Source organism: Aythya fuligula, chromosome 28 (genome assembly GCF_009819795.1).
Source record: "Aythya fuligula isolate bAytFul2 chromosome 28, bAytFul2.pri, whole genome shotgun sequence".
NCBI lineage: Eukaryota > Metazoa > Chordata > Aves > Anseriformes > Anatidae > Aythya > Aythya fuligula.
Window position 1 is genome coordinate 980,961 of NC_045586.1, and position 21,482 is coordinate 1,002,442.

At 56.0% G+C, this 21,482-nt stretch overlaps 9 protein-coding genes and 1 pseudogene across 9 annotated transcripts; 5 read left to right on the forward strand and 5 right to left on the reverse strand.

Moving 5' to 3' along the window:
• Positions 1-716: 716 nt before the first annotated feature.
• On the reverse strand, positions 717-1,133 carry LOC116499668 (claw keratin-like). Its single transcript, XM_032204472.1, has one exon. It carries the CDS (start codon positions 1,131-1,133, stop codon positions 717-719), a length of 417 nt encoding a protein of 138 aa, XP_032060363.1.
• A 1,260-nt stretch (positions 1,134-2,393) lies between these two features.
• LOC116499666 (claw keratin-like) lies at positions 2,394-2,810 on the forward strand. Its single transcript, XM_032204470.1, has one exon. It carries the CDS (start codon positions 2,394-2,396, stop codon positions 2,808-2,810), a length of 417 nt encoding a protein of 138 aa, XP_032060361.1.
• Positions 2,811-5,388: 2,578 nt separating this feature from the next.
• Positions 5,389-5,805, reverse strand: LOC116499656 (claw keratin-like). The gene has a single exon (XM_032204455.1). It carries the CDS (start codon positions 5,803-5,805, stop codon positions 5,389-5,391), a length of 417 nt encoding a protein of 138 aa, XP_032060346.1.
• Positions 5,806-7,066: 1,261 nt separating this feature from the next.
• Positions 7,067-7,483, forward strand: LOC116499657 (claw keratin-like). The gene has a single exon (XM_032204456.1). The coding sequence runs from the start codon at positions 7,067-7,069 to the stop codon at positions 7,481-7,483; it is 417 nt and encodes a 138-aa protein (XP_032060347.1).
• A 2,364-nt stretch (positions 7,484-9,847) lies between these two features.
• Positions 9,848-10,264, reverse strand: LOC116499654 (claw keratin-like). Its single transcript, XM_032204454.1, has one exon. It carries the CDS (start codon positions 10,262-10,264, stop codon positions 9,848-9,850), a length of 417 nt encoding a protein of 138 aa, XP_032060345.1.
• Positions 10,265-11,525: 1,261 nt separating this feature from the next.
• Positions 11,526-11,943, forward strand: LOC116499658 (annotated as a pseudogene).
• A 2,576-nt stretch (positions 11,944-14,519) lies between these two features.
• LOC116499732 (claw keratin-like) lies at positions 14,520-14,936 on the reverse strand. The gene has a single exon (XM_032204563.1). It carries the CDS (start codon positions 14,934-14,936, stop codon positions 14,520-14,522), a length of 417 nt encoding a protein of 138 aa, XP_032060454.1.
• A 1,347-nt stretch (positions 14,937-16,283) lies between these two features.
• On the forward strand, positions 16,284-16,700 carry LOC116499744 (claw keratin-like). Its single transcript, XM_032204574.1, has one exon. It carries the CDS (start codon positions 16,284-16,286, stop codon positions 16,698-16,700), a length of 417 nt encoding a protein of 138 aa, XP_032060465.1.
• Positions 16,701-18,831: 2,131 nt separating this feature from the next.
• LOC116499777 (claw keratin-like) lies at positions 18,832-19,176 on the reverse strand. The gene has a single exon (XM_032204620.1). It carries the CDS (start codon positions 19,174-19,176, stop codon positions 18,832-18,834), a length of 345 nt encoding a protein of 114 aa, XP_032060511.1.
• A 1,586-nt stretch (positions 19,177-20,762) lies between these two features.
• Positions 20,763-21,179, forward strand: LOC116499761 (claw keratin-like). The gene has a single exon (XM_032204597.1). It carries the CDS (start codon positions 20,763-20,765, stop codon positions 21,177-21,179), a length of 417 nt encoding a protein of 138 aa, XP_032060488.1.
• Positions 21,180-21,482: the final 303 nt, after the last annotated feature.

Consider the following 21,482-nt stretch of genomic DNA (forward strand, 5'->3'; position numbering starts at 1 on the left):
AAGTCCAAGGCCTTCAGGAAGCCCCTAGGGAGCTGCCAGAGTAGACAAGAAGTGCTTTTCGTTACCAACCTCTCATCTTGGGCTGTAGCTGTTAATTGCCCAGGATGAGGGTGAGATGGTGTGAGCGCTGAGGGAGCAGTGGTTGGTGATGGTTCTGTGTGTGGCCCCACTGTGGTGACCCTTCACTGACGGCTGCTCTGACCATCAAGGTCATCTTCTGATGGTCATGGCCGTAGAGGTGAGGGAGTTCCTGAGGGCCTCTGAGAATGCCCCAGGATTGCAGCTCTCAGGAATGGACCCTGGGGGCCTGCATGGGCTCACAGCAAGGAGCAAATGCATTAAGGGTCATAGAAAAGACAGGATCAAGAATGTGGCAAAACAAAGCTTTTATTGCAGGTCTAGGGGAGAAGGGAGATGGCAGAAAGGCAGCCCCTGGCACGTGGCAGCCCCTGACTCCTTGCAGATGGCGGCAGAAGCAGTCACGATGCAGAAATAGGCAGACAGCTGTGGGCTACATCGTCACGGGGCAGCAAGTCCTGAAGCAAAGCTCAGTTAGAGCAGGAGAAGGAAGAATCTGGGGCCCATGTAGACACAAGGCCCCCAGTCAGTGGAGACGAGTGATGATGAAGGGGAGCCTTTCCTGGCAATGAACGTTGGGAAGGTTCCAGGGCAGCTCCAGAGTTGTCCTTCATCAGGGGCAGGAGCCAGTGGTGGGCTTAGCAGGGCCCGCAGTTGCCACTGAGGTACCTGTGGCTCCGACGCCAGCCACCGTATCCGCAGCTCCCAAAGGCTCCATAGCCCCCATAGCCGCCAAGGCCTCCGTAACCCCCAAGGCCTCCATAGCCCAAAAGGCCACCATAACCCCCAAGGCCTCCATAGCCCCCAAAGGCACCACGGCCTCCAAAAGTGCCGCCAAAGCCCCCTGCAACAGCCGGGACTCCTGCCGAGCCGACCACGGCGTGCTGAGGGAAGGAGCTGAGGATGGGCCCGGGCAAGGTGAGCACCGTGGCCGGGGGCTGGATCACCACAGTGGAGTCGGGGCACTGCCGCACGCAGGGCTCGTTGGCGCTGTCAGCCAGCGGGGCCGGGGCAGCCACCCCGCACACAGGGGCACACAGGCTGGAGCAGGACATCTTCCACGTAGGCAAGGAGTACTGCAAAGGGCAGGCAGAGTTAGGCAAGTGTCTGGGGAGAGGCTGTATTGATGGAGGCAGGGAGAGAGCCCCGAGAAGCCTCCAAGAGCACGACTTACCCAGGTGATCTGTTTAGAGACAAGCGGAGGAAGCAGGATAGAGGGCTGCAAAGCCCTCAGCCCTTTTATACCTGTCCCAGACAGGCTGCAGCATCAGGCAGGGGGCGGAGGTGGAAGCGTCAGATATTCATGCAATAAAGCCAGCACAAATCATGACACACGTGGAGATGCGAGACAATTATATCCCTCCACACTGGGGACACTGCGGCTCATACGTGTCCTGAGGAACAGGGAGGTGATGGGAGGGACAGACCATGACACTCACATACATAAAAGGCTAGACACTGCTGGAGCTGACCTCATGGCACCAATAAACCCCAATGAGTTCTAATCCCCCAGGTTGATTGGGCTTCACCCATGATACCAACACAGCCACAGCTCTTTGCTTGGCCTTCAGGCGAATTGGAGAACAAGGAGTAACACATGTTCCACAGGGCAGGGAGAAGGGCAATGGTTAGGGATGCTCCTCAACTCCCACTTGAGTGCCTCACAGCCACTGCCTGTACAGGGTGATGGTGAGTGTTTGGGAGCTGCTTCACGTGGGTGGGATGGCTTCATCCCTTCACCCAATCTTCCACCACCTCTGTTTACCAGCCCATAAAAGGGAGGTAATGACAGGTATGCTGGTTGTGCACAGAGATAAAAAGGCACTTCTTCAACAAATTGCCCATGACACTTCTACATAGACAAAGTTTGGGATTAGGAAGAAATCAGGGTTTATTGGTGCCATGAGGTCAGTTTAAAAAGCAGCTGGCCTTTGATGTAGTTGCGTGTCATGGTCTGTTCCTCCCATGACCTCCTGTTCCTGAGGGCATGTTTGCGTTTCGGTGTCCCCGATGGGGAGGAATATAATTGCCTCGCATCTCCACATTTGTCATGATTCATGCTGGCAACATTGCAGGAATATCTGGGGCTTCACCTATGTTTGATGCCAGGGGCTCTCTGAGACAGGTATAAAAGGGCTGAGGGCTTTGCAGCCCTCTATCCTGCTTCCTCCGCTTGTCTCTAAACAGATCACCTGGGTAAGTCGTGCTCTTGGAGGCTTCTCGGGGCTCTCTCCCTGCCTCCATCAATACAGCCTCTCCCCAGACCCTTGCCTAACTCTGCCTGCCCTTTGCAGTACTCCTTGCCTACGTGGAAGATGTCCTGCTCCAGCCTGTGTGCCCCTGTGTGCGGGGTGGCTGCCCCGGCCCCGCTGGCTGACAGCGCCAACGAGCCCTGCGTGCGGCAGTGCCCCGACTCCACCGTGGTGATCCAGCCCCCGGCCACGGTGCTCACCTTGCCCGGGCCCATCCTCAGCTCCTTCCCTCAGCACGCCGTGGTCGGCTCGGCGGGAGTCCCGGCTGTTGCAGGGGGCTTTGGCGGCACTTTTGGAGGCCGTGGTGCCTTTGGGGGCTATGGAGGCCTTGGGGGTTATGGTGGCCTTTTGGGCTATGGAGGCCTTGGGGGTTATGGAGGCCTTGGCGGCTATGGGGGCTATGGAGCCTTTGGAAGCTGTGGATATGGCGGCTCGCGTCGGGGCCTCAGGTACCTCAGTGGCAACTGCGGGCCCTGCTAAGCCCACCTCTAGGCTCCAGCCCCTGAATCAAGGAGAGCTCCTCAGCTGCCCTGGAACGTCCCGACATGACACCAGCAGGAAAAGCTCCCCTTTGGCGTCACCTGTCTCCAGAGCTTGGAGGCCTCGTGCCTGCATGCGGCCCAATTCTGACTTTTACCTGCCCCAATTGAGATTCTTTTCAGGACTTGCTGCCCCGTGACAGGCAGCACAGTATCTTCCTCCTGTTCATGTAGCATGGTTACTGGTCACCTCCTCTGTGCCTTTTCCAAGGAGCTGATGGATGCCTCTGCCCAGGGGCTGCCCTTCTGTCAACTTCCTGCTCCCATGGACTTTTAATAAAAGCACTGTTGCACCACATTCTTGACCCATGGTATTTCTTCATCGTTCTTCTTCCAGACTTCCCCCAAAACTCAGAGCCAGGGCAGTTGGGCTGCTGGCTGCACTCCTGCCTCTGCTACTGGGACCCTTGCTCCTGCACGTTAAGCTGAAGCAGGGGAGGTTTAGCTTGCACATCAGGAAGACGTTCTTCACCACGAGGGTGGTCGCACACTGGAACAGGCTCCCCAGTGAATTAGTCACTGCACCGAGCCTGTCTGAATTTATGAAGGAATTGGACTGTGCACTTAGTCACATGGTCTAAAATTTTGGGAAGACCTGTGCGGTGTCAGGTTTTGGACTTGATGATCCTTCTGGGTCCTTTCCAACTCGAGATACTCTATGATTCTATGATTCTTTGTGCAGCTGGGACAGGGCATCACGACTGAAGCAGAGGCCCCAGTGGGTCTTGTAGAGGACAGGCCCCTGAACCTCCTCCCTTCTCTCACCGGGTAGAATGGCAATGAGTACCCAATCCTATTTTGAGAACATGAAAAAGCAACAGCCATCTTGCACAGCCACCACAGCATGTTTGACCTCTTTATATTGCCTTTTCTATGGTCAGCTGTGGAGGTCTGGGGAGACAGAGAGATGGCCACTGCATGGTCAGGGCTGCTGCCACCTGCTGACTGTGCGCATGTGCACAGCTGCAGGTGGTGGCACTGGGAAGGGGTGAAGGAGACACAACCAAGTCTGCCCAAGGTCCTCCACATGGCCGTGAACACATCACAGCCATCCAGAGCCAGGAAACACAAAGGCCTTGAGTAGATGGTGCGTGTCTGTACCCGCCTCATGTCCCTTCATTCCCTAAGTGTCTTCTGATCGTGTGATCCTGGCTCTGCACAGTGGTCTTTCTTTGAGACTGTTCCTGCAAGGGAAATCAAGAAGAGGAGCGGGGCAGCATGTTGGTCAGTGGTGGGGGCTCAAGAGAACATGCATCACCCATAATTCTCAAGGCAGGGGAAGGGAAAATTGGCATTTCTGCCCATCCACACAACTCCCCAGCCTCCAGTGCGAGGGCCGCCAGCCAACCACTGGGTGCTGCCTCACATAGCATCCCGTGCATGCTGGGTGAGGGCAGAGTGGTGGGAGGCAGCCGGTGTGCCTCATCACAGCTGTTATGGCCAGGTGTTCTGGGGACCTGGCCATGCAGGTTGCTTTGTGTGCTGGTGTGTGAGGAAGGGCAGCCAAGGCCTGGCAGCATGTCTGCAGCATGGAGCTGTGTGGAGCACTGCTGTCCTACTTGGCCAGAGCTGTGTCCCCCAGCTACAGGTAGGCAAGCTGTGTATACAGGAAAGAGCTTCTAGCCCAGTGGTGGGGAAAAGCCTGCCAGTGCTCCATGCAGATGTGGGAGGAAGGGAAACTGGAGGGGCTGGAGTAAAGGCTGGTGGGGTCCCTCAGCCTCCCTCCTCTGCCCAGTGGCCTCTCAGGTGGCTCTAACCAGGTCTTTGCCGTTGGGGAGGCTGTGACAGTTCCCAGAGACATAAAAGTCCAAGGCCTTCAGGAAGCCCCTAGGGAGCTGCCAGAGTAGACAAGAAGTGCTTTTCGTTACCAACCTCTCATCTTGGGCTGTAGCTGTTAATTGCCCAGGATGAGGGTGAGATGGTGTGAGCGCTGAGGGAGCAGTGGTTGGTGATGGTTCTGTGTGTGGCCCCACTGTGGTGACCCTTCACTGACGGCTGCTCTGACCATCAAGGTCATCTTCTGATGGTCATGGCCGTAGAGGTGAGGGAGTTCCTGAGGGCCTCTGAGAATGCCCCAGGATTGCAGCTCTCAGGAATGGACCCTGGGGGCCTGCATGGGCTCACAGCAAGGAGCAAATGCATTAAGGGTCATAGAAAAGACAGGATCAAGAATGTGGCAAAACAAAGCTTTTATTGCAGGTCTAGGGGAGAAGGGAGATGGCAGAAAGGCAGCCCCTGGCACGTGGCAGCCCCTGACTCCTTGCAGATGGCGGCAGAAGCAGTCACGATGCAGAAATAGGCAGACAGCTGTGGGCTACATCGTCACGGGGCAGCAAGTCCTGAAGCAAAGCTCAGTTAGAGCAGGAGAAGGAAGAATCTGGGGCCCATGTAGACACAAGGCCCCCAGTCAGTGGAGACGAGTGATGATGAAGGGGAGCCTTTCCTGGCAATGAACGTTGGGAAGGTTCCAGGGCAGCTCCAGAGTTGTCCTTCATCAGGGGCAGGAGCCAGTGGTGGGCTTAGCAGGGCCCGCAGTTGCCACTGAGGTACCTGTGGCTCCGACGCCAGCCACCGTATCCGCAGCTCCCAAAGGCTCCATAGCCCCCATAGCCGCCAAGGCCTCCGTAACCCCCAAGGCCTCCATAGCCCAAAAGGCCACCATAACCCCCAAGGCCTCCATAGCCCCCAAAGGCACCACGGCCTCCAAAAGTGCCGCCAAAGCCCCCTGCAACAGCCGGGACTCCCGCCGAGCCGACCACGGCGTGCTGAGGGAAGGAGCTGAGGATGGGCCCGGGCAAGGTGAGCACCGTGGCCGGGGGCTGGATCACCACGGTGGAGTCGGGGCACTGCCGCACGCAGGGCTCGTTGGCGCTGTCAGCCAGCGGGGCCGGGGCAGCCACCCCGCACACAGGGGCACACAGGCTGGAGCAGGACATCTTCCACGTAGGCAAGGAGTACTGCAAAGGGCAGGCAGAGTTAGGCAAGTGTCTGGGGAGAGGCTGTATTGATGGAGGCAGGGAGAGAGCCCCGAGAAGCCTCCAAGAGCACGACTTACCCAGGTGATCTGTTTAGAGACAAGCGGAGGAAGCAGGATAGAGGGCTGCAAAGCCCTCAGCCCTTTTATACCTGTCCCAGACAGGCTGCAGCATCAGGCAGGGGGCGGAGGTGGAAGCGTCAGATATTCATGCAATAAAGCCAGCACAAATCATGACACACGTGGAGATGCGAGACAATTATATCCCTCCACACTGGGGACACTGCGGCTCATACGTGTCCTGAGGAACAGGGAGGTGATGGGAGGGACAGACCATGACACTCACATACATAAAAGGCTAGACACTGCTGGAGCTGACCTCATGGCACCAATAAACCCCAATGAGTTCTAATCCCCCAGGTTGATTGGGCTTCACCCATGATACCAACACAGCCACAGCTCTTTGCTTGGCCTTCAGGCGAATTGGAGAACAAGGAGTAACACATGTTCCACAGGGCAGGGAGAAGGGCAATGGTTAGGGATGCTCCTCAACTCCCACTTGAGTGCCTCACAGCCACTGCCTGTACAGGGTGATGGTGAGTGTTTGGGAGCTGCTTCACGTGGGTGGGATGGCTTCATCCCTTCACCCAATCTTCCACCACCTCTGTTTACCAGCCCATAAAAGGGAGGTAATGACAGGTATGCTGGTTGTGCACAGAGATAAAAAGGCACTTCTTCAACAAATTGCCCACGACACTTCTACATAGACAAAGTTTGGGATTAGGAAGAAATCAGGGTTTATTGGTGCCATGAGGTCAGTTTAAAAAGCAGCTGGCCTTTGATGTAGTTGCGTGTCATGGTCTGTTCCTCCCATGACCTCCTGTTCCTGAGGGCATGTTTGCGTTTCGGTGTCCCCGATGGGGAGGAATATAATTGCCTCGCATCTCCACATTTGTCATGATTCATGCTGGCAACATTGCAGGAATATCTGGGGCTTCCACCTATGTTTGATGCCAGGGGCTCTCTGAGACAGGTATAAAAGGGCTGAGGGCTTTGCAGCCCTCTATCCTGCTTCCTCCGCTTTTCTCTAAACAGATCACCTGGGTAAGTCGTGCTCTTGGAGGCTTCTCGGGGCTCTCTCCCTGCCTCCATCAATACACCCTCTCTCCAGACCCTTGCCTAACTCTGCCTGCCCTTTGCAGTACTCCTTGCCTACGTGGAAGATGTCCTGCTCCAGCCTGTGTGCCCCTGTGTGCGGGGTGGCTGCCCCGGCCCCGCTGGCTGACAGCGCCAACGAGCCCTGCGTGCGGCAGTGCCCCGACTCCACCGTGGTGATCCAGCCCCCGGCCACGGTGCTCACCTTGCCCGGGCCCATCCTCAGCTCCTTCCCTCAGCACGCCGTGGTCGGCTCGGCGGGAGTCCCGGCTGTTGCAGGGGGCTTTGGCGGCACTTTTGGAGGCCGTGGTGCCTTTGGGGGCTATGGAGGCCTTGGGGGTTATGGTGGCCTTTTGGGCTATGGAGGCCTTGGGGGTTACAGAGGCCTTGGTGGCTATGGGGGCTATGGAGCCTTTGGGAGCTGCGGATACGGTGGCTGGCGTCGGAGCCACAGGTACCTCAGTGGCAACTGCGGGCCCTGCTAAGCCCACCTCTGGATCCTGCCCCTCACGAATGAGAGCTCTTCAGCTGCCCTGTAACATCCTGACATGACATCATCACGAAGAGCTCCCCTTCAGTGTCACTGGTTTCCAGTGCTTGGAGGCCTTGTGCCTGCATGGGGCCCCTCTGTCCTTCTCCTCCTTGTTTGAGGTTTGCTTCAGGACTCACTGCCCCACGGCGATGCAGCCAAGGAATGGACGCCTCCTGTGGCACGGCTGTTTCTCAGTACAGATCTGCCTTCTGCAAGTATACAGGAACTTCCTTCCTGCCGTCTCCCTGATTCCCTACAATCCCCTACAGCATTAATAAAAACTGTTATACCACATTCTTAAGCACAGTTTTTCCTTGACACTTCCTATTCTCCCCACTTGCCATATGGACGCACCATCTTTCAGGGACCAACCCTACCAGTTGCCACCCGGGGCATTCTCAGAGGTCCTGCAGTCATTCCCTCACCTCCACGCCCTACCCCGAGCAGCACAGCTCTTAAAAGAGAGTTGACACAGCCTCCCCAGGAGAAAAGACCTGGTTGGAGCTGCTGGAGAGGCCATGGGGCATCCAAAAGAGGCAGAGGGTCCCCCACCAGCCTTTCCTCCACCTGCTCCAGTTTCCCTCCTCTTCCTCCCAAATCTCCATGTAGCACTGGCAAGCTTTTCCCCACCACTGGGCTAGAAGCTCTTCCCTGTATACACAGCTTGCCTACATGTAGCTGGGGGACACAGTTCTGGCCAAGTAGGACAGCAATGCTCCACACAGCTCCATGCTGCAGACATGCTGCCAGGCCTTGGCTGCCCTTCCTCACACACCAGCACACAAAGCAACCTGCATGGCCAGGCCCCCAGAACACCTGGCCATAACAGCTGTGATGAGGCACACCGGCTGCCTCCCACCACTCTGCCCTCACCCAGCATGCACGGGATGCTATGTGAGGCAGCACCCAGTGGTTGGCTGGCGGCCCTCGCACTGGAGGCTGGGGAGTTGTGTGGATGGGCAAAAATGCCAATTTTCCCTTCCCCTGCCTTGAGAATTATGGGTGATGCATGTTCTCTTGAGCCCCCACCACTGACCAACATGCTGCCCCGCTCCTCTTCTTGATTTCCCTTGCAGGAACAGTCTCAAAGAAAGACCACTGTGCAGAGCCAGGATCACACGATCAGAAGACACTTAGGGAATGAAGGGACATGAGGCGGGTACAGACACGCACCATCTACTCAAGGCCTTTGTGTTTCCTGGCTCTGGATGGCTGTGATGTGTTCACGGCCATGTGGAGGACCTTGGGCAGACTTGGTTGTGTCTCCTTCACCCCTTCCCAGTGCCACCACCTGCAGCTGTGCACATGGGCACAGTCAGCAGGTGGCAGCAGCCCTGACCATGCAGTGGCCATCTCTCTGTCTCCCCAGACCTCCACAGCTGACCATAGAAAAGGCAATATAAAGAGGTCAAACATGCTGTGGTGGCTGTGCAAGATGGCTGTTGCTTTTTCATGTTCTCAAAATAGGATTGGGTACTCATTGCCATTCTACCCGGTGAGAGAAGGGAGGAGGTTCAGGGGCCTGTCCTCTACAAGACCCACTGGGGCCTCTGCTTCAGTCGTGATGCCCTGTCCCAGCTGCACAAAGAATCATAGAATCATAGAGTATCTCGAGTTGGAAAGGACCCAGAAGGATCATCAAGTCCAAAACCTGACACCGCACAGGTCTTCCCAAAATTTTAGACCATGTGACTAAGTGCACAGTCCAATTCCTTCATAAATTCAGACAGGCTCGGTGCAGTGACTAATTCACTGGGGAGCCTGTTCCAGTGTGCGACCACCCTCGTGGTGAAGAACGTCTTCCTGATGTGCAAGCTAAACCTCCCCTGCTTCAGCTTAACGTGCAGGAGCAAGGGTCCCAGTAGCAGAGGCAGGAGTGCAGCCAGCAGCCCAACTGCCCTGGCTCTGAGTTTTGGGGGAAGTCTGGAAGAAGAACGATGAAGAAATACCATGGGTCAAGAATGTGGTGCAACAGTGCTTTTATTAAAAGTCCATGGGAGCAGGAAGTTGACAGAAGGGCAGCCCCTGGGCGGAGGAATCCATCAGCTCCTTGGAAAAGGCACAGAGGAGGTGACCAGTAACCATGCTACATGAACAGGAGGAAGATACTGTGCTGCCTGTCACGGGGCAGCAAGTCCTGAAAAGAATCTCAATTGGGGCAGGTAAAAGTCAGAATTGGGCCGCATGCAGGCACGAGGCCTCCAAGCTCTGGAGACAGGTGACGCCAAAGGGGAGCTTTTCCTGCTGGTGTCATGTCGGGACGTTCCAGGGCAGCTGAGGAGCTCTCCTTGATCAGGGGCTGGAGCCAGAGGTGGGCTTAGCAGGGCCCGCAGTTGCCACTGAGGTACCTGAGGCCCCGACGCGAGCCGCCATATCCACAGCTTCCAAAGGCTCCATAGCCCCCATAGCCGCCAAGGCCTCCATAACCCCCAAGGCCTCCATAGCCCAAAAGGCCACCATAACCCCCAAGGCCTCCATAGCCCCCAAAGGCACCACGGCCTCCAAAAGTGCCGCCAAAGCCCCCTGCAACAGCCGGGACTCCCGCCGAGCCGACCACGGCGTGCTGAGGGAAGGAGCTGAGGATGGGCCCGGGCAAGGTGAGCACCGTGGCCGGGGGCTGGATCACCACGGTGGAGTCGGGGCACTGCCGCACGCAGGGCTCGTTGGCGCTGTCAGCCAGCGGGGCCGGGGCAGCCACCCCGCACACAGGGGCACACAGGCTGGAGCAGGACATCTTCCACGTAGGCAAGGAGTACTGCAAAGGGCAGGCAGAGTTAGGCAAGGGTCTGGGGAGAGGCTGTATTGATGGAGGCAGGGAGAGAGCCCCGAGAAGCCTCCAAGAGCACGACTTACCCAGGTGATCTGTTTAGAGACAAGCGGAGGAAGCAGGATAGAGGGCTGCAAAGCCCTCAGCCCTTTTATACCTGTCTCAGAGAGCCCCTGGCATCAAACATAGGTGGAAGCCCCAGATATTCCTGCAATGTTGCCAGCATGAATCATGACAGATGTGGAGATGCGAGGCAATTATATTCCTCCCCATCGGGGACACCGAAACGAATACATGCCCTCAGGAACAGGAGGTCATGGGAGGAACAGACCATGACACGCAACTACATCAAAGGCCAGCTGCTTTTTAAACTGACCTCATGGCACCAATAAACCCTGATTTCTTCCTAATCCCAAACTTTGTCTATGTAGAAGTGTCATGGGCAATTTGTTGAAGAAGTGCCTTTTTATCTCTGTGCACAACCAGCATACCTGTCATTACCTCCCTTTTATGGGCTGGTAAACAGAGGTGGTGGAAGATTGGGTGAAGGGATGAAGCCATCCCACCCACGTGAAGCAGCTCCCAAACACTCACCATCACCCTGTACAGGCAGTGGCTGTGAGGCACTCAAGTGGGAGTTGAGGAGCATCCCTAACCATTGCCCTTCTCCCTGCCCTGTGGAACATGTGTTACTCCTTGTTCTCCAATTCGCCTGAAGGCCAAGCAAAGAGCTGTGGCTGTGTTGGTATCATGGGTGAAGCCCAATCAACCTGGGGGATTAGAACTCATTGGGGTTTATTGGTGCCATGAGGTCAGCTCCAGCAGTGTCTAGCCTTTTATGTATGTGAGTGTCATGGTCTGTCCCTCCCATCACCTCCCTGTTCCTCAGGACACGTATGAGCCGCAGTGTCCCCAGTGTGGAGGGATATAATTGTCTCGCATCTCCACGTGTGTCATGATTTGTGCTGGCTTTATTGCATGAATATCTGACGCTTCCACCTCCGCCCCCTGCCTGATGCTGCAGCCTGTCTGGGACAGGTATAAAAGGGCTGAGGGCTTTGCAGCCCTCTATCCTGCTTCCTCCGCTTGTCTCTAAACAGATCACCTGGGTAAGTCGTGCTCTTGGAGGCTTCTCGGGGCTCTCTCCCTGCCTCCATCAATACAGCCTCTCCCCAGACCCTTGCCTAACTCTGCCTGCCCTTTGCAGTACTCCTTGCCTACGTGGAAGATGTCCTGCTCCAGCCTGTGTGCCCCTGTGTGCGGGGTGGCTGCCCCGGCCCCGCTGGCTGACAGCGCCAACGAGCCCTGCGTGCAGCAGTGCCCCGACTCCACCTGTGGTGATCCAGCCCCCGGCCACGGTGCTCACCTTGCCCGGGCCCATCCTCAGCTCCTTCCCTCAGCACGCCGTGGTCGGCTCGGCGGGAGTCCCGGCTGTTGCAGGGGGCTTTGGCGGCACTTTTGGAGGCCGTGGTGCCTTTGGGGGCTATGGAGGCCTTGGGGGTTATGGTGGCCTTTTGGGCTATGGAGGCCTTGGGGGTTACGGAGGCCTTGGCGGCTATGGGGGCTATGGAGCCTTTGGGAGCTGCGGATACGGTGGCTGGCGTCGGAGCCACAGGTACCTCAGTGGCAACTGCGGGCCCTGCTAAGCCCACCACTGGCTCCTGCCCCTGATGAAGGACAACTCTGGAGCTGCCCTGGAACCTTCCCAACGTTCATTGCCAGGAAAGGCTCCCCTTCATCATCACTCGTCTCCACTGACTGGGGGCCTTGTGTCTACATGGGCCCCAGATTCTTCCTTCTCCTGCTCTAACTGAGCTTTGCTTCAGGACTTGCTGCCCCGTGACGATGTAGCCCACAGCTGTCTGCCTATTTCTGCATCGTGACTGCTTCTGCCGCCATCTGCAAGGAGTCAGGGGCTGCCACGTGCCAGGGGCTGCCTTTCTGCCATCTCCCTTCTCCCCTAGACCTGCAATAAAAGCTTTGTTTTGCCACATTCTTGATCCTGTCTTTTCTATGACCCTTAATGCATTTGCTCCTTGCTGTGAGCCCATGCAGGCCCCCAGGGTCCATTCCTGAGAGCTGCAATCCTGGGGCATTCTCAGAGGCCCTCAGGAACTCCCTCACCTCTACGGCCATGACCATCAGAAGATGACCTTGATGGTCAGAGCAGCCGTCAGTGAAGGGTCACCACAGTGGGGCCACACACAGAACCATCACCAACCACTGCTCCCTCAGCGCTCACACCATCTCACCCTCATCCTGGGCAATTAACAGCTACAGCCCAAGATGAGAGGTTGGTAACGAAAAGCACTTCTTGTCTACTCTGGCAGCTCCCTAGGGGCTTCCTGAAGGCCTTGGACTTTTATGTCTCTGGGAACTGTCACAGCCTCCCCAACGGCAAAGACCTGGTTAGAGCCACCTGAGAGGCCACTGGGCAGAGGAGGGAGGCTGAGGGACCCCACCAGCCTTTACTCCAGCCCCTCCAGTTTCCCTTCCTCCCACATCTGCATGGAGCACTGGCAGGCTTTTCCCCACCACTGGGCTAGAAGCTCTTTCCTGTATACACAGCTTGCCTACCTGTAGCTGGGGGACACAGCTCTGGCCAAGTAGGACAGCAGTGCTCCACACAGCTCCATGCTGCAGACATGCTGCCAGGCCTTGGCTGCCCTTCCTCACACACCAGCACACAAAGCAACCTGCATGGCCAGGTCCCCAGAACACCTGGCCATAACAGCTGTGATGAGGCACACCGGCTGCCTCCCACCACTCTGCCCTCACCCAGCATGCACGGGATGCTATGTGAGGCAGCACCCAGTGGTTGGCTGGCGGCCCTTGCACTGGAGGCTGGGGAGTTGTGTGGATGGGCAGAAATGCCAATTTTCCCTTCCCCTGCCTTGAGAATTATGGGTGATGCATGTTCTCTTGAGCCCCCACCACTGACCAACATGCTGCCCCGCTCCTCTTCTTGATTTCCCTTGCAGGAACAGTCTCAAAGAAAGACCACTGTGCAGAGCCAGGATCACACGATCAGAAGACACTTAGGGAATGAAGGGACATGAGGCGGGTACAGACACGCACCATCTACTCAAGGCCTTTGTGTTTCCTGGCTCTGGATGGCTGTGATGTGTTCACGGCCATGTGGAGGACCTTGGGCAGACTTGGTTGTGTCTCCTTCACCCCTTCCCAGTGCCACCACCTGCAGCTGTGCACATGGGCACAGTCAGCAGGTGGCAGCAGCCCTGACCATGCAGTGGCCATCTCTCTGTCTCCCCAGACCTCCACAGCTGACCATAGAAAAGGCAATATAAAGAGGTCAAACATGCTGTGGTGGCTGTGCAAGATGGCTGTTGCTTTTTCATGTTCTCAAAATAGGATTGGGTACTCATTGCCATTCTACCCGGTGAGAGAAGGGAGGAGGTTCAGGAGCCTGTCCTCTACAAGACCCACTGGGGCCTCTGCTTCAGTCGTAATGCCCTGTCCCAGCTGCACAAAGAATCATAGAATCATAGAGTATCTCGAGTTGGAAAGGACCCAGAAGGATCATCAAGTCCAAAACCTGACACCGCACAGGTCTTCCCAAAATTTTAGACCATGTGACTAAGTGCACAGTCCAATTCCTTCATAAATTCAGACAGGCTCGGTGCAGTGACTAATTCACTGGGGAGCCTGTTCCAGTGTGCGACCACCCTCGTGGTGAAGAACGTCTTCCTGATGTGCAAGCTAAACCTCCCCTGCTTCAGCTTAACGTGCAGGAGCAAGGGTCCCAGTAGCAGAGGCAGGAGTGCAGCCAGCAGCCCAACTGCCCTGGCTCTGAGTTTTGGGGGAAGTCTGGAAGAAGAACGATGAAGAAATACCATGGGTCAAGAATGTGGTGCAACAGTGCTTTTATTAAAAGTCCATGGGAGCAGGAAGTTGACAGAAGGGCAGCCCCTGGGCAGAGGCATCCATCAGCTCCTTGGAAAAGGCACAGAGGAGGTGACCAGTAACCATGCTACATGAACAGGAGGAAGATACTGTGCTGCCTGTCACGGGGCAGCAAGTCCTGAAAAGAATCTCAATTGGGGCAGGTAAAAGTCAGAATTGGGCCGCATGCAGGCACGAGGCCTCCAAGCTCTGGAGACAGGTGACGCCAAAGGGGAGCTTTTCCTGCTGGTGTCATGTCGGGACGTTCCAGGGCAGCTGAGGAGCTCTCCTTGTTCAGGGGCTGGAGCCTGAGGTGGGCTTAGCAGGGCCCGCAGTTGCCACTGAGGTACCTGAGGCCCCGACGCGAGCCACCATATCCACAGCTCCCAAAAGCTCCATAGCCCCCATAGCCGCCAAGGCCTCCATAACCCCCAAGGCCTCCGTAGCCCAAAAGGCCACCATAACCCCCAAGGCCTCCATAGCCCCCAAAGGCACCACGGCCTCCAAAAGTGCCGCCAAAGCCCCCTGCAACAGCCGGGACTCCCGCCGAGCCGACCACGGCGTGCTGAGGGAAGGAGCTGAGGATGGGCCCGGGCAAGGTGAGCACCGTGGCCGGGGGCTGGATCACCACAGTGGAGTCGGGGCACTGCCGCACGCAGGGCTCGTTGGCACTGTCAGCCAGCGGGGCCGGGGCAGCCACCCCGCACACAGGGGCACACAGGCTGGAGCAGGACATCCTCCACGTAGGCAAGGAGTACTGCAAAGGGCAGGCAGAGTTAGGCAAGGGTCTGGGGAGAGGCTGTATTGATGGAGGCAGGGAGAGAGCCCTGAGAAGCCTCCAAGAGCAGGACTTACCCAGGTGATCTGTTTAGAGACAAGCGGAGGAAGCGGGATAGAGGGCTGCAAAGCCCTCAGCCCTTTTATACCTGTCTAAGGGAGCCTGTGGAATCAGGCAGGAGGTGGAAGCCCCAGATATTCCTGCAATAAAGCAGACACCCTTGATGACATACATATAAATGCAGGGCAATTATATCCGTCAGTTATTCATGCAATTACAAGCCTCAGACATTCATGTAGTAAAGCCAGCACTAATCATGGCAAACGTGGACTCAGGGCAATTGTATCCCTCCCCACCAAGGACGCTGAGGCAAAAGCATGCCCACAGGAACAGGAGTTGATGGGAGGGACAGACTGTGACATGCAACTACGTGAAAGTCACCAACTGCTGAAGCTGACCTCACAACACCAATAAACCCTGATTTCTACCTTATCCCAAACTTTGTCTATGTGGAAGAGTCAGAGGTATTTTGCTAAAGAACCACTTTGCTACACTGTGCACAGTCAGCACGCCTGTGATTACTTCCGTTTCAGAGGGTGATAAACGGAGGTGGTAGAAGTTTGGGTAAGCAGATGAAGCCATCCCACCCACTTGCAGAAGCTTCCAAACACTCACCATCACCCTGTACAGGCAAGGGCTGAAGGGCACTTGGGTGGGAGTTGAGGAGCATCCCTAACCATGGCCCTTCTCCTTGCCCTGTGGGACATGTACTACTCCTTGTTCTCCAATTCATCTGAAGGCCAAGTAAAGAGCCGTGGTTTTGTTGGTACTGAGGGTGAACCCTGATCAACCTGGGGGATTAGGAATTCATTGGGATTTATTCATGACATGAGATCAGCTTCAGCAGTGGCTGGCCATTCATGTATGTGTATGTCATGGTCTGCTCCTCCTGTCACGTTCCTGTTCCCCAGGGCACATTTGTTCCTCAGTGTCCCCAATGGGGAGAGATATAATTGCCCCGCATCACCACGTGTGTCATGAGGGGTTGTCAGCATTGTTGTATGAATATCTGAGGCTTCCACCTCCTGCCTGATTCCACAGGCTCCCTGAGACAGGTATAAAAGGGCTGAGGGCTTTGCAGCCCTCTATCCTGCTTCCTCCGCTTGTCTCTAAACAGATCACCTGGGTAAGTCGTGCTCTTGGAGGCTTCTCGGGGCTCTCTCCCTGCCTCCATCAATACAGCCTCTCCCCAGACCCTTGCCTAACTCTGCCTGCCATTTGCAGTACTCCTTGCCTACGTGGAGGATGTCCTGCTCCAGCCTGTGTGCCCCTGTGTGCGGGGTGGCTGCCCCGGCCCCGCTGGCTGACAGCGCCAACGAGCCCTGCGTGCGGCAGTGCCCCGACTCCACCGTGGTGATCCAGCCCCCGGCCACGGTGCTCACCTTGCCCGGGCCCATCCTCAGCTCCTTCCCTCAGCACGCCGTGGTCGGCTCGGCGGGAGTCCCGGCTGTTGCAGGGGGCTTTGGCGGCACTTTTGGAGGCCGTGGTGCCTTTGGGGGCTATGGAGGCCTTGGGGGTTATGGTGGCCTTTTGGGCTACGGAGGCCTTGGGGGTTATGGAGGCCTTGGCGGCTATGGGGGCTATGGAGCCTTTGGGAGCTGCGGATACGGTGGCTGGCGTCGGGGCCTCAGGTACCTCAGTGGCAACTGCGGGCCCTGCTAAGCCCACCTCTGGCTCCAGCCCCTGATCAAGGAGAGAACCTCAGCTGCCCTGGAACGTCCCAACATGACACCAGCAGGAAAAGCTCCTCTTTGGCATCACTCATCTCCAGAGCTTGGAGGTCCTGTGCCTTCATGGGGCCCAGCTCTCTCTTTATCATGTCTAGTTGGGCTTTGCTTCAGGACTTGCTGCCCCATGACAATGCAACCCCATGGAACTGCCTTTTCCTGTGGCTGGCTGCTGCTCTCCTCTTCTCTGCATATTGCAAGTAGTTGGAGGCTGCCTCTGCCCAGGGGCTGCCCTTCTGCCGTCTCCTTGCTTCCCTGGACCTTCAATAAAAGCTCTGTTGCACCACATTCTTGACCCATGGTATTTCTTCATCATTCTTCCAGACTTCCCCCAAAACTCAGAGCCAGGGCAGTTGGGCTGCTGGCTGCACTCCTGCCTTTGCTACTGGGGTCTTTGGGCTGCTGGGGCAGGGCATTACGACTGAAGATCAGAGGCCCCAGTGGGTCTTGTAGAGGACAGGCCCCTGAACCTCCTCCATTCTCTCACCGGGTAGAAAGGCAACGCATCCCCAATACTACTTTGAGAACATGACAGAGAATTGGATGTCTTGCACAGCCACCACAGCATGTTTGACCTCTTTATATTGCCTTTTCTATGGTCAGCCGTGGAGGTCTGGGGAGACAGAGAGATGGCCACTGCATGGTCAGGGCTGCTGCCACCTGCTGACTGTGCCCACTGGGAAGGGGTGAAGGAGACACAACCAAATCTGCCCCAGGTTCCCCTCACATCCATGTACCCATTGCAGCCATTCAGAGCCAGGGAGCACAAAGGCCTTGAGTAGGCGGTTAGTGTCCGTACCCGCCTCATGTCCCTTCGTTTCCCAAACGTCTTCTGATCGTGTGATCCTGGCTCTGCACAGTGGTCTTTCTTTGAGACTGTTCCTGCGAGGGAAATCAAGAAGAGCAGCGGGGCAGCATGTTGGTCAGTGGTGGGGGCTCAGGAGAACACGTATCACCCGTAATTGTCAAGCAGGGGAAGGGGAAAACGGCTGTGAACTGTCAGAGCAGCCACAGCTTTCCTCCACCACCTGCACAGAAGTTTGTGTGTCTCCTTTTGTGCCTGGGGACATCTTTTCCAGTTCTGCCCATCCGCACCACTCCCTAGGCTCCAGTGCAAGGACCACCAGCCAACCACAGGGTGCTGCCTCACATAGCATCCCGTGCATGCTGGGTGAGGGCAGAGTGGTGGGAGGCAGCTGGTGTGCCTCATCACAGCTGTTATGGCCAGGTGTTCTGGGGACCTGGCCAAGCAGGTTGCTTTGTGTGCTGGTGTGTGAGGAAGGGCAGCCAAGGCCTGGCAGCATGTCTGCAGCATGGAGCTGTGTGGAGCACTGCTGTCCTACTTGGCCAGAGCTGTTTCCCCCAGCTACAGGTAGGCAAGCTGTGTATACAGGAAAGAGCTTCTGGCCCATTGGTGGGGAAAAGCTTGCCAGTGCTCCATGGAGATTTGGGAGGAAGAGGAGGGAAACAGAACAGGCTGGAGTAAAGGCTGGTGGGGTCCCTCAAACTCCTTCCTCTGCCCCTTGGCCTCCCTGTTGACGCTAACCAGTTGTTTGCCCTTGGGGAAGCTGTGGTGACCCTCTTGTAATGGCCGTGTGTGCAGGGCCTTTGGAGGAGCTGAGGGAGCGCCTGTGGTGCTCTTGAGGACTCCCCAATGGCAGCTCCCACGCCTCACAGGATGAAACGAATGGAGGAAGTGTCACAGAAAAGACAGGGTCCAGAATGTGTTGTAACAGAGCTTGTTTTTTTTTTGTTTTCAGGTCCAGGGGAGTAGGGAGATGGCAGAAGTGTAGTCCCTGACTCCTTGCAGAAGGCAGAGCATTGGTGAGCAGCAGCCTTGCAACAGGAGGCATCCAATTCTTAGCTGTATCATTGTGGGGCATTGATTCCTAAAGCAAAGCTCTAGCAGGGAGGAGAAGCACAGAGGAGCCCCATGCAGGTACCACGCCTCCAAGATCTTGAGCCCGATGATGATAAAGTGGACCCTTTAATGGCAACATCAGGTGGGAATATTGCAGGCCAATTCCAGAGCTCTCCTTCATCACAGAGTGGAGCCAGAGGTGGGCTTAGCAGGGTCTGCAGTTGCCACTGAGATACCTGAGGCCCCGGCGCCAGCCACTGTATCCACAGCTCCCAAAGGCTCCATAGCCTCCATAGTCCCCAAAGGCACTACCGCCTCCAAAAGTGCTGCTAAAACCCCCTGCAACAGCCGGGACTCCCGCCGAGCCAACCACGGCGTGCTGAGGGAAGGAGCTGAGGATGGGCCCGGGCAAGGTGAGCACCGTGGCCGGGGGTTGGATCACCACAGTGGAGTCGGGGCACTGCTGCACGCAGGGCTCGTTGGCGCTGTCAGCCAGCGGGGCCGGGGCAGCCACCCTGCACACAGGGGCACACAGGCTGGAGCAGGACATCCTCCACGTAGGCAAGGAGTACTGCAAAGGGCAGGCAGAGTTAGGCAAGGGTCTGGGGAGAGGCTGTATTGATGGAGGCAGGGAGAGAGCCCCGAGAAGCCTCCAAGAGCACGACTTACCCAGGTGATCTGTTTAGAGACAAGCGGAGGAAGCGGGATAGAGGGCTGCAAAGCCTTCAGCCCTTTTACACCTTTCCCATAGAGCCCATGGCATGGGGCACGATGCGGTGGTGGAAGCCCCAGATATTCATACAATAAAGCTGAAACTCTTTTTTAAACATGTGAAGATGTGAGGCAATTATATCCTTCACCATTGGGGACACTGAGGTACAAACCTGCCCTGGGGAACAGGGAGGTGATGATAAGAAGAAACCATGATTGCCACTAATACGAAGGGTTATTGGCTTCTAAAGCTGACCTCACAGTAACAAGAAACATCAATGAATTTCTAATCCCCAGGTTGATTGGGCTTCAACCATAATGCCAACACTGCCACAATTCTTTGCTTGGTCTTTAGGTGAACTGGAGAGCAAGGAGTACCGCATACCCCATAGGGCAAGAAGAAGGGCAATGGTTCGGGATGCTCCTCAACTCCCACCCAAATGCTTTGCAGCCCTTGTCTGTACATTGTGATGGTGTTTGGTAGCTTCTTCAAGTGGGTGGGACAGCTTCATCCCTTTACCCAAACTTATACCACCTCTGTTTACCAGCTCATAAAAGGGAAGTAATGACAGGCATGCTTGCTGTGCAGAGGGTTTCAAAGCACTTCTTCTGATAAATACCCATGACTCTTCCATATAGACAAAGTTTGGGATTAGGAAGAAATCAGAGTTTATTGTTGCCATGAGGTCAGGTTCAGGAGTGGCTGGCCTTTCATGTAGTTATGTGTCGCAGCCTGTTCCTCCCATCACCTCCCCATTCCCCAGGATGCGTTTGAGTCTCAAATTCCCCAATGTGGAGGGATATAATTGCCCTGCATCTCTATGTTTGTCATGATTCATGATGGCTTTATTGCATGAATATCTGGGGCTTTGTCCAATGCCACCTGCCCGATGCTGCAGGCTGTTTCTAGCAGGTATAAAAGAGCTGAGGGCTTCACAGCCCTCTATCCTGCGTCCTCCACTTGTCTCTTACTGCATCACTCAGGTAAGTCCATGCTTTATGTGCCTCTTCTATTCCTCAGCAGTCACTTCATCAATTGGATGTATTGGTGTGGGTTCTGCCTTTGTTTTTGCAGTGTTGTATAGGCTTGGTTTTAATGTAGTGTTTCATAGCTACAGAAAGGATAGATATTGATTTTTTTAGGCATGGTGCTTTGAGCATTCCAATGCAATTGAGTCCTTTGGCTCTCTTTCTTTGTGCTTTGGATGATGTGGTTTTTCCTGTGTCCTCCGTGTCAGGGAAATCAAGTTGTTCACACCAGCTGTCCAAGTGAAAACTGTGCTTATGCTCTGACTGATTTACTCGGTGCAGAGCATTTCCTGGGGCAGAAGCTCCAAGTACAGGACGGCAACAGGGTATTTGCAATGTGATGATGTTCTGACCCCAGCTCTGCCTTCTCTCACAGCTTTGCCTTCAAATTGAAGGATGTCCTGCTCCAGCCTGTTTGCCCCTGTGTGCGGGGTGGCTGCCCCGGCCCCGCTGGCTGACAGTGCCAACGAGCCCTGCATGCGGCAGTGCCCCGACTCCACCGTGGTGATCCAGCCCCCGGCCACGGTGCTCACCTTGCCCGGGCCCATCCTCAGCTCCTTCCCTCAGCACGCCGTGGTCGGCTCGGCGGGAGTCCCGGCTGTTGCAGGGGGCTTTGGCGGCACTTTTGGAGGCCGTGGTGCCTTTGGGGGCTATGGAGGCCTTGGGGGTTATGGTGGCCTTTTGGGCTATGGAGGCCTTGGGGGTTATGGAGGCCTTGGCGGCTATGGGGGCTATGGAGCCTTTGGGAGCTGTGGATACGGAGGTTGGGCTCTAAGCCACAGGTACCTCAGTGGCAACTGCGGGCCCTGCTAAACTCCAAAGGCCCATGGAATGCAGTGCTGCATCTGCCTTGAGCCTTTACAAACAGCTGCCCTTGATTTCTACCACCAGATGCAGAACAAATCTTTCAGTCCCTCTTTCAGCTGTGTCAAAGCAGCTACTTTAATCTACTGCTCCTTGCTTTTTTGCAGAGAATAACCTTGCAGATATGTATTTGGGGGCTTCAGGATATTAACATTGCCTTTTTAAAGCTCCCCTCTATCTGCAATACAGTAGAGCAGTGCTCATCCTCGGGTGAGTGTCTCCCCTCTCTGCCCAGATCTGAGGTTCCTGAAT

Coding starts and splice junctions, on each gene's coding strand:
- LOC116499668 (XM_032204472.1), bottom strand. CDS start 1,133: ATGTCCTGCTCCAGCCTGTGTGCCCCTGTGTGCGGGGTGGCTGCCCCG.
- LOC116499666 (XM_032204470.1), top strand. CDS start 2,394: ATGTCCTGCTCCAGCCTGTGTGCCCCTGTGTGCGGGGTGGCTGCCCCG.
- LOC116499656 (XM_032204455.1), bottom strand. CDS start 5,805: ATGTCCTGCTCCAGCCTGTGTGCCCCTGTGTGCGGGGTGGCTGCCCCG.
- LOC116499657 (XM_032204456.1), top strand. CDS start 7,067: ATGTCCTGCTCCAGCCTGTGTGCCCCTGTGTGCGGGGTGGCTGCCCCG.
- LOC116499654 (XM_032204454.1), bottom strand. CDS start 10,264: ATGTCCTGCTCCAGCCTGTGTGCCCCTGTGTGCGGGGTGGCTGCCCCG.
- LOC116499732 (XM_032204563.1), bottom strand. CDS start 14,936: ATGTCCTGCTCCAGCCTGTGTGCCCCTGTGTGCGGGGTGGCTGCCCCG.
- LOC116499744 (XM_032204574.1), top strand. CDS start 16,284: ATGTCCTGCTCCAGCCTGTGTGCCCCTGTGTGCGGGGTGGCTGCCCCG.
- LOC116499777 (XM_032204620.1), bottom strand. CDS start 19,176: ATGTCCTGCTCCAGCCTGTGTGCCCCTGTGTGCAGGGTGGCTGCCCCG.
- LOC116499761 (XM_032204597.1), top strand. CDS start 20,763: ATGTCCTGCTCCAGCCTGTTTGCCCCTGTGTGCGGGGTGGCTGCCCCG.